Source organism: Jaculus jaculus, chromosome 14 (genome assembly GCF_020740685.1).
Source record: "Jaculus jaculus isolate mJacJac1 chromosome 14, mJacJac1.mat.Y.cur, whole genome shotgun sequence".
Classification (NCBI taxonomy): domain Eukaryota; kingdom Metazoa; phylum Chordata; class Mammalia; order Rodentia; family Dipodidae; genus Jaculus; species Jaculus jaculus.
In genome coordinates, this window is record NC_059115.1 from 8,610,522 (window position 1) to 8,621,701 (window position 11,180).

Consider the following 11,180-nt stretch of genomic DNA (forward strand, 5'->3'; position numbering starts at 1 on the left):
ATCACCACGCAGGGTGACATGTGGGATGACGGTCACTCACCAGCTCTGATCCTAGTCTACACCCATCACCACGCAGGGTGACACGCGGGATGACGGTCACTCACCAGCTCTGATCCTAGTCTACACCCATCACCACGCAGGGTGACATGTGGGATGACTTAAAGAAGATTGAACTTGCCTCAAGTTATTTGTTATAGTAATCTAAAACAGACTAATATACTGAATTAAAGGAAGATGGTAGATTTTGAAGGACAGCCACCAGGCTCCTCTTAGTTCAACATTCCTGGCTATCTGCCCTCTATTTCATTCTGCTCCACCCCAGTATCATTTGGTGGCCCTGTCCCTGTCCCCAGTAATTGGAACAAGAAGGTCACAGTTAACACCCAGGACCACAACCACCAAAAAGAAAATGTGAAATGTTCTCCATGACTTATGTGATGGTTTTTCACAATTGACAACTTGGGTGAATCTAGAACCTACCAGGTGACAACTCTCTAGACATGTCCCTGAAGGCATTTCTAGATTAGTTTAACTGAGGCAGGAAGACCCACAGTAACTAGGCAGCACCATTCCATGGGCTAGGGCCGCAGACTAAAGAGAAAGTGACTGGGCATGATGGTGCATGCCTTCAGTGCCAGCAGTTGGGAGGCTGAGGTAGGTGGATCAATGTGAGTTTGAAGCTGGCCTGAGACTACATAGTGGATTCTGGGTCAGCCTAACAGTTAGACTCTTCCTCAAAAAAAAAAAAGGAAGGGGAAGTGGGTTGGTGTGTAGCACTATGCAAAGAAATCCACAACAGGGCTGGAGAGATGGCTTAGTGGTTAAGCGCTTGCCTGTGAAGCCTAAGGACCCCGGTTCAAGGCTCGGTTCCCCAGGTCCCACGTTAGCCAGATGCACAAGGGGGCGCACGCGTCTGGAGTTCGTTTGCAGTGGCTGGAAGCCCTGGTGCGCCCATTCTCTCTCTCTCCCTCTATCTGTCTTTCTCTCTGTGTCTGTCACTCTCAAATAAATAAATAAATAAATAAATTAAAAAAAAATAAATAAATAAAAAAGAAATCCACAACATTTTTGGTAGAAAAAACAAACATGTTAACTTAGGAAAGAAATGGCTGTCCACTTTGTGCACACCAAAACCCAAAGTGTCTAAAATAGTGTCTGGCATGTAGAAGATATTGTAAATGTACATGTTCAATCCCACAAATGTACCAAAAAGTCAACATATAGAATCAATTTGCATATGGAGTTGTCTGGTAGGCTGGGATGAATGATTAGGGGGTAGGCTTGCTTGCTACATAAGCACTAGGACCTGAGTTTGATCTCCAGCATCCATGTAAAATGCTGAGCATGGTCATGCATGCTTATAACCAGAACACTGAGGGGGATGGAGACAGGAAGATGACTGGAGCTCCCTGGTCAGCTAGGCCAGCTGGAAAGTTGTGAGCTCTATGCAGTTGTTGCTGAGTGGTTAAGGCAATGGACTAGAAAAACTATGAGATCAAGGTTCAGTGAGAGATTCTGTTGAGCAATAGAAGAAGAACCCTGTATTCTCCTTTGGCCTCCACTAGCATGAGCATAGGATGCATGCATCTGCACACAAACACACTTACACCACACATACTACATACACATTAACACACACAAATTTTGCTTTTGTTATTTAAAAATAAATCAAAGGTTAAATGTTAAGTGCCAATTAAATGTCAAGCACCATGCCACTTGAGAACAAATGGTAACCAAAAAGGCCATGCTCTCCAGTATGAGAAACACAAACTCATTGCACATGCTTTTAATAAACAGTAGGTGCTAATCAATGTGTTTGGTGCTGGTCAAAGTGCTTCCTCTGGGAATGAGTATTGGAAGGAGGACACATTTTACTTTAATTCTTTGAGCAAATGTTTTTACAATTACTATGTGTTAACTCTACACATGGAGATCCATGTTAGATAACATATATATTCATACATACATACATATATGTATGTTATATATACACACATATATATACACACACACACATATATATATACACACACACACATATATATGTATATACATATATATATACACACACATATATATGTATATACATATATATATATACACACACATATATATGTATATACATATATATATACACACACACCTACATGCATGCCCAAGGACACATTTACTGACCTCTCACAGTGGTAAACTGTTGTGCACACAAACTGAAAGCAACCTAAACATCCACCAGTTGGGGACACCAAATAATTTCTTTAGTATAACCACAGAAAGGAACACAGGAAGAAGGCAGAAGAACTGAGTCCCTTTGCTGAGTAGCAAAAAATTAAATGATAATGTTCACAGAAGTGAGAAGCTGATAGACAAAACAGTATGGACAGTGTGTTTTACAATTAAGTAAATCACTGAAAACAAGGCTTCATTCATACGCATTTGGACAGAGCATTATGTACACATTAAAGTAATTGATCTGAGGATCAAGGGTAGGCAAGGGACTTGCTTGATTTTCACATGTGCTGAGCGTCTTTTATGAGCTAAGCACTATTTTACAAATGGCACACCTGCTTACTCCTGAACTCATGCACAAGCCTGAAAGAATGAGATCCTGCTCTACCTGTAAGAAAGCTACGGGCACAGGAAGTGAGGTCACTTGCTCTAGGTTTTAAATTAGGGATGTGAACTAAATGTGTTCAAGTCCACACACTGGCCTAGGGGCAACCATATTGGCACAAGCAAGGCCACACAGCATCTTCTCCGAGAATGTGTGATGCCCTGGTCCCATTACATACTTCAGCTGTGGCTCCTTCTCTTTGCTGCCGCCATTGGGTGTCTCCTTCTCAGGCTTTCTTGTTTTACCCTCTTTCATGGGCTGGAAAAATGACCTGCAGGAGCACATGGGGGTGAGTCATGAACAGCACCGATACCCTTTGCCTATGCTACACCAACAGTGCCAGGCACCTTCCTAGTCCCATGCCTACCACTCTGCTTTTTATTATTTACTGGGGAGAGAGTGAGAGAAGAGAGAGATAGGCAGAGAGAGAGAATGGGTGCACTAGGGCCTCTAACTACTGCAAACAAACTCCAGATGCATGTGCCATTTTGTATATCTGCCTTACATGCGTACTGGGGAGTCGAAATTTCTTTTCTCATTTAAGGTTATATAAAAGTAGAGTGGAGTGGAAAAAGAGCTTAGCACTTGAGGCCCTTGCCTGTAAAGCCTAACGACCCACGTTCATCTCCCCAGATCCCACCAAGCCAGATGCACAAGGTGACATACGCACAAGGCTGCCCATGTGCACAGGTGATGCATCTATCTGGAGTTCGAGTATAGTGAGTGGAAGCCCAGGTGTGCCAATTCTCTCTTGTGCTCTCGCTCATCAAAAAAAAAAAAAAAAAAAAAAAAAAGTAAATAAATAAAGCCAGTCAGGCTTGCCTCAAAAAAAAAAAAAAAAGAGAAAAATAATGAGCTGGGGTTGTAACTCAATGGTAGAGTGCTTGTCTAACATGTACAAAGGTCCATTCCCAGTACTGCAAAAAGGAAAAAGAAGGGAAAGAAAAGTGTTGTCGTCCCAGCACAGACAACCCCCAGGCTTCTCATGGTATGAACACAACCCAGGATCTACAACTACTCAGTTTCCAGGACAGATGTTTAGGACTGGCTCTGTCTAGCAAGCAACCACTCCCTCCTCCCCATTTTCCTCTTAGGACACCTCTGTCCCCAAATTCTCAGTACACATCACGTAAGCAGCCTATCCTGACACCTCCAATCATATGTGCACACATGACTCAGATAGGCCTGGCTAGTCAGTGCTCACCTGCAGCCACCATGGCTGGCTCAGGGACTATACTGAAGATAAAAATGGAGAGATACCAGGAGAAAAAGTTTCAACCTGAAGCCACTGACTCCAGGTAATAACTAACCAAGAGAGTCCTATTGCTTCTTCCTAAAGGCAGCAATACTAGCATGGGGTTTCTCAACCAGGCTAAACTGACATTTAGGCTGAACCACTCTTTGTTGTGGGCATGAGGCTAGCCTGAGAGGTTTACTGTGTGCCTAACTTCTGTTGACTCGATACCAACAGCAGATTGTCAGGCCTCTATATTGTTACAACAAAAAATGTCTCCAGACATTGCTAGATGTTCCTTGTGAACAAAACTACTGCTGACTGAGAACACTGCATTAGGGTTTCTACATTCGACAAAACAAAACCTAGAAATTAAAAACATGCTAATATACTACCTCCCTCTCATACTCCCCTGCCCATTTTCTAGACTATTCAACTGGAAATCCCAGCTTACATTCTACTAAGAAAAGGCACAGATTTTGAGCAAAATGTATATAGCACTTGGAGAGTGTGACCCAACTGAAACATTCTCCTTAAGGAACGAGGTGAGGGAAGGGGGGGGTAATAGAAAGAGGAAGCAAGATATAGGTGCAATAATTTCTATCATCAGTGCCCTATTTGAGATCTACAGATACAGACTTTGTTCACTTCTCTCCTGGAAGTCACACAGAGTGCCTAGGGCTACAGCTGGGTCCTTCCTTACATGATTGTTCGCTGCATGATGCTGTCAGAATTATTCCTTTCCCTCTTCTGTTCTTTCTTGTCAGCTGTACCTGGAACAAAAATTCAATGACCTGTTAAGGATATTAGTTGTTTATGGAGACCAATATCAAAAAGGAAACAGAAAAAAAATCTTCAAGAAAAAAAAATACAATTAGCAACACACACACTTTGATAGTCTGAACGTGAAATGTCCCCCACCGCCTTATGTACTTACTAAGCCTCACTCCATCTCCAGCTGGCAGCAATGTGGAAGACGGAGTTTTGCTGGAGGAGGTGTGGTGCCAAGAGTGGACTTTTGGGTGTTATAGCTCCCCCTTGCCAGTTAGCTAGTTCACTCTTACTACTCCCCAGCTGCTGTGGCAAGATGTGATACCCAGCCTTTGCTTCCATGTAATGATGAAAATTCCCCTCAAGACCATAAGCGGAAATAAAAGCTTTCCTTCCATATGCTTCTATTGGTCAGATGTTTTTCCCAACAATGAGAAGGTAACTGCAACAGAAAATTGATACCAAGAAATGGGGCTATTGATGCAGTAAAACTGACCAGTGTGGCTTTTAGTCTTTGGAAATGGTTTTCAGGATAAATGTGGAAGAATTTGACTAGATCAGCCTCAAAATGATATAAGCTTAATGGACTATTCTGGTAAAAGTGTGAAAGACTTAAATGCAAAAAGAATTGTCGATGTGGGAGGCTAAGCTTATGAGGTTTCAGAGGGAAAAAAGAATTTTGCCAGGCTTGAAGTTGCATTCTTGGCATGTCCTGAGAACTGAATTAAAAAGTTATGGACTAGTATCTTTGGCAGAGCAGAAGGCTTTGAAAAATGTAATATTTGGCACAGAAGGCAATAAGAATGTGGTTCTGTGTCTCAGGCCCAGAGACGGCCACTTCAGCTACACCATTAAGATTGGCCTATCTATTCCACACCTGGACAACAGGACGAGTACTGACTCTTTTGAAAGGAGGGGCCTGAAGGAAGAATGCTGAAGGAATGTTCTGCTCCTCAAAGCCAGCTTTACTTTTCCCCGGATTAACAAACTTGGTAGTGTAACTGGTACTGGTTTTGGAAGTAAGATAAATGGCAGGAAATTGGGGAATGGAGTTCAGCCAAGAGACATAAAAAAGAAGGGTTATGTTTCCATATAGAAACCCTGTGTAACTATAGAATGACTGTGAAGGTGAACCATGGGTTGTAGAAGAGACACCAGAAATTTGGAGATGCCAGGACTATAGGATGGCCAAGGAATACTGCTCACTCAGCATCCAAGGCTGGAGGACCCGAATTTAAAACCTTTTGAGCATTTCATCATGGGTCCCAGAAGACAGACATGCAGTAGCATAATTTAATGTTTGCCCTGCTTATTTCTGATCTTACATTGATCTAGTCCTTCCTTGTTCTGACCAATTCTTCCCTTGTGAATGGAATGTTTACTCTCAGCTATTATATATTGTAGGTTATGTAATTTGTGCTTAATTTTATAGGACTAGAGTTAAGAGAAGCTGGACTTTTGAACAGCACTGGAATAGATAAAAATTATGTGTAGTTTTGAAGTTGGATTTTGCATCATGAGCTTGTAATGAGTTATGGGAGACAGGGCCAGAATGTGGCAGTTTAAATGTAAAATGTTCCTCATGGCCTCATGTGTTTGCAATTAAGCCTCATACTTGATCCCCAGCTGGTGGCAGTTTGGATGGTCTGAAGCCTTGCTGGAGGAGATATATTACTGGGGGTGGGCTTCTGGAGTGTTACAGCCCAGCTCCCTCTTAACAAAGTTAGCTATTTTGCAGCTACTGTGGCAAGAGGTGATGCCCAGCCTCTGCTTAAACTTCCCCGTGGGAAAATAAAATAAACTATTCTTTCTGTATGCTACTTCTGGCCAGGTGCCCCCCACCCCCACAACAAGTAGGTAACTACAGCACACACATTTCCTCATCAAGAAGAAACTCCCTTTTGTACACTCCAAGCCAGAATTGATACAAGATTTGCTAGTAACACATACAAACACCAAATCTATCCAATATGAAAAATTCACTGAGGATGAATTTTTTTTTAGGTTTTTATTTTTATTTTGGGGAGGGAGTTTGATTTTAAGATATGCCATGCATGGTCACACAGGCTACTTTGCAAGGTTGTGGCTGCCTGGGCAACTTAGTGAGATCCTGTCTCAAAATAAAGAGCCACAAAAGGGTTGGGTGTACAGCACAGTGGAAGAGTGCTTGCCTAGCATGAAAGAGGCCCTACATACCAGTCAATAAATGAATGACTGGATAAGGTGAGAGAAAAATCATTTCAAGTATTTACCTAAAATGACTGTGAAACACAGCCACTTATAAAATTGCACCCACTGGAACAAACATCAGCCACTGAGCAATTACTCTTTTTCACACAAGCTCAGGTCTGTGCTATGCCCTCTACCATGAGCTTTTCAAGACTGTCCTCATACGGATATGCTGGTGTCGGGGACAAGCCCATAGGGCCTCTGTGGGGCCTCCTGTCTCTTCCATCAAAACTGCAAGCCTAGTTTGTGAGTACAGCCTGCAATGACTCTAGCATATGCCAAGCAATGTGAACACAAAATTCCAGAACTATTTGCAAGGACTAATGTTGTAGTCCATTCCACAATGCTGGGGTGAGCATCCAGCCAAACTCAGTTTTATGGGAGGAAGGAATTTACTCCAAGCTTATAGATCCAGGGGAAGTTCCATCAATGGTAGAAGAATCTGGCTCCCATTCATAAATCCAAGCAAACAGAGAAACCACCACCAGCAGCAAAACAACAAAAAGCAGCAAGCAGTTACCCTGGCAGAGCTCAAGCCTCTCTGCATTCCTTTGGGTTGGAATCCAGATCCGCCCCCAGTGACACCTCCTCCAGGCAGGTGGCAGGAGAACCAAGTTACAAGTTTAATTTTAATGCCTGATCTTACAGGAACAGACATGCAAACTACTGTACTAAAGACTGGAAACAGGTTGAAACCAAGGAGTCAGTTTCCCAAACACTAAAACAACTATGTGATAGAACACCATGCAGTTAAAACCTAACAGAAGATGGCTAAGGAGTATGGGATTTCTTTTGGGAGTGTTAAAAATGTTCTAAAATTAACTGGTGATAACCCCTACAATTCACTGAATACACATAAAACCAACAAACTGAAAACTTGTGAACAAATTGTATGATATGTGAATTGTACCTTAACAAAGCTGTGAGCAAATAAATAAATAAATGATGGAAAGAGAAATGTTCACGGAGGGTGGAATATTACTCAGCAATAAAACAATGTGGGGGGCTCGCAGGGACATTATACAGAATGGTAGCAGTCAAAAGGTTGAGAACTGCAGGACTCTATTAACATAATCCCCAAATAATGGAAGTAGAGACAGAGAACAGGCTGGGTAAGAATTACAGCATAGCACCTGGGAGGAGCAGAAGGATCAGGAGTGTGAGGTAATCCTAGAGCTACCCAGCAAGGCAGAGCAGTGGCTACCAGGGTAAGGGAGGAGCTACTATAGAGAAGAAGTGTAGAGAGTTCCCCTGCAGAAAGGGGACTGTTCTCTCTACCAGTTGTGATGGTGACCACCTAAGTCTACACAAAGGATCAAACTGAACACACATCCACACACAGATGAGAACTGCACAGGGAGTATAGTCCAGTTAACAGGACTATACTGGAGCCAATTTCCTGGTTTTGATAATAGACCATAGTTACCTAGATGCTAGCATTGCAGGAAGCTGTTTCAATCAGTTTTATAACTTCCTGTAAGTCCAGTTTTATTTCAAAACAAAAAGTAAAAAGCAACTACAATAAAAGATTATCAAGGAGGGAGCTATGTACCAGGATAGAGAGAAATCCTAGATGTACTAACTAGAAATAACAGCAAATAGTAAGGAGATAAGTCATAGTATTTATGGTGGCAACTGTTTAGGATGAGGGCATATATAATATTGTCTGTATTTGCAATCACAAAGTGTAGGCAGATGACCAAGAAACCCACAAATGTTGAGTGTCTCAAAGAAATAAGCAAAACAGTGATAGAGGACCCCTGGTGTTCTCTGCGCGCCATAAGCATGCAAACCAGGGCCCAGGCATCTGCACACATATGCATACACCATACACACACCACACATAATACATACACACACCCAAAAGAAATCAGGGTTTCTGGGTGTGGTGGTGCACTCCTTTAATCCCAGCACTCAGGAAGCAGAGGTAGAAGGATCATCGTGAGTTTGAAGCCACCCTGACACTACATAGTGAATTCCAGGTCAGTCTGCGCTAGAGGGAGACCCTACCTCAAAAAACAAAAACAAAAACAAAAACAAAAACAAAAACAAAAAAAATCAGGGTTGATGAGCTGAATCTTTCAAAGCGTGGTAGCCATGGTAACAGAGAGAGCTATAAATGGGTGTTATGGAAAACTATTTGGGGATGACAGGCCAGAAAGTTTGTTAGGTTTTCCATTTGAAATTACCTTTATAGACTTATGTTTTGAACATTTCTTTCCAAGCTCAAGGTACTGTTTTGAGAGACTGTAAAATCTTTAGGAGATGAGGCTTAGCTAAGGAAAGTGGGTCACTAGGGAAGGACCTTTGAAGGTCATGCCCTCTCCTGGTTCCTCTTTTTTTCAGCTTCCTGATCAGGTATGATGCCTCCACCACATGATCTCACCATAAACTGGGCTGCTCAGCGATGCCTTCCCTGTCATGATAGACACAGGTCCTCTGAGACTGTGGGCCAAAATAAGGTAAATCTTTCTTCCCTTAATTGTTTCAGCTAAGTATTGTGGTCACCATTATGAGTAAGCAATGAATGCAAAGCCTAAGTCTGAATTTCTGCTTGTCAATAGCCCTTATATTGCTAGGCCATCTGCTCCCCTAGTCACATCTCACCTATGTTTCATGTTCTGAGACTTAAAAGAGCTCAGCATCTTTCAAAAGACAGAAGTCAACCAGAGACAGGAGAGGACTAATCAGCCAATGAAAGATATAATGGAAGGCACAGGCTCTGAAATTCACCCAGAATCCATGTTCAACACATCTCTACTGCACCTCAGACCTACTGAACCAGAGCTCTAAAACTGGAGGGGGGGAAGTTGTGGCCCTGGCAATACCTCTCTTAAGATTTCCACCTTCCAAACTTTCCCCTCACGCCTGTTCTTAAGCTAGTTAATACACATAAGTTGGACAGTTGCATGAGAAGAAATAGGGATGAAGACACTGGAGTGGTGGCCCATGTTAGTACTCAGTAGGCTGAGGCAGGAGGACTGCTTCAAGTTGAAGTCTGAGGCCAGAATAGGACAGTAAAACTATGTTTCAAGACAACCTCAAACAATAAAAAAGGGTAAAATTTAGACAGTGATTATGCTTAACCCTATTTCCCCCTAACAACTCTTAGCTTTCTTTTTTTTCCTTGTGGTACTGGGGATGGAATCCACAGCCTTGTGCCTGCTAGGCCATGGCCCCAATCCCTCATCCATGGATGTTCTACCACTGTACCATTGACTCTAGTCTTTCTGGTGAATTCTGGGCAGGTGCTCTAACACACAGCCGTGCCCCCAAGTCACTCACTGGTGGATTCTGGGCAAGTCTTCTACCAGTGTGCTGCTCTCCCTGTCTTTCAAATATCATGTCCCCTCTCCAAATGTCCCTCTTCTTTCCAACTTCCCTTACCCAAGGCCCTTCCAAGCTTCTTTGGCTCTTCCCTGGCCTCATTCCCAACCTTCCCGGAAGCACTCCTGGGCCTCACCTTCAAAACTCCTCTAAAACTGTATCAGTTCCCAGGCTTGTGCCCCCTTCTCGGTGTCAAGCCCCCACCTTTCCCTGGCATACACAAGGCCAGACTAATCTCCATCCTAAAGGATGTTTACCTGCACCCACCGTCTCAGTCTAACTGGGCTCCGAACGGCTAAGGCCTTGTATTAAGGATATCCATACCTGCCTCTATTCTCTGACCAGCCAAGAGGGACCTCGGCCCTAGCTCACCCAATTGTCAGATGGCCACGCCCACCACAGCTTTTCCTTGGCCCCGCCCCCTCCCAGGTGGCCCGGCCCCCCAGCAGGCCTCTCCGCGGGAGCAGGGAGTCCGGCCCTTGTCCACTTCCTAGCAGGCTCTTGTCCCTCCCGCAGTGTGCTCACCTCCGGCCGGGCTCCTCTCCCCACCCCGCGAGCGCGTTTCCCTCTTCCCCGCACCCCTCAGCCTCCAACGCATTCCCACGTCCGCTCCCTCCGCCGTCACCCCCGGACCTGACGAAGCCCACGGGCTCCGGAGCGCTCGGCAAGTCCTGGGCCCTGGCACCGCGTGCACGGCCGCACTTGCCTCGTGCCGCCCCACGAGCCGCTTCACGCGACGCCAAATTCACTCAGCTCTTCGCACCCGAAAGTCCCCGATTCGCGCCACGGATTTCGCGCGCAGATTTCGGCGGGCGGAGACAGGGCGGGGCGGAGACAGCAGAGGAAGGGACGCGACCGCCGTCGGCGCCGCCATCGCCCGCCCGGAGGATGCCGGGAGTTGTAGTCCTCGGAGCCTGAGGTAGCCTGAGCCGCCATCGCGCGCTCGGAGGATATTGGGAGATGTAGTCCGCGGAGGGAGGGGCGCAGCATGCAGAGGAGTGATGAAGT

General features: G+C 44.5%; 1 protein-coding gene across 4 annotated transcripts in view; it reads right to left on the minus strand.

Moving 5' to 3' along the window:
- Nucleotides 1-11,028, minus strand: part of Lig1 (DNA ligase 1) — a 50,317-nt gene extending 39,289 nt beyond the window's left edge. Inside the window, exons 1-3 of one of the 4 annotated variants that reach the window (XM_004672804.2) lie at nucleotides 10,879-11,028; nucleotides 4,549-4,618; nucleotides 2,790-2,882 (exon numbers count right to left, since the gene is read on the minus strand). In XM_004672804.2, the coding sequence (XP_004672861.2) occupies nucleotides 2,790-2,882; nucleotides 4,549-4,565 (110 nt within the window). In that variant the 5' untranslated portion in view covers nucleotides 4,566-4,618; nucleotides 10,879-11,028. Of the gene's footprint in view, nucleotides 1-2,789; nucleotides 2,883-4,548; nucleotides 4,619-10,429; nucleotides 10,450-10,496; nucleotides 10,518-10,805 lie in introns of those variants that run through there. The other 3 variants (XM_045133814.1, XM_045133815.1, XM_045133816.1) reach the window with 3 other exon arrangements.
- Nucleotides 11,029-11,180: the final 152 nt, after the last annotated feature.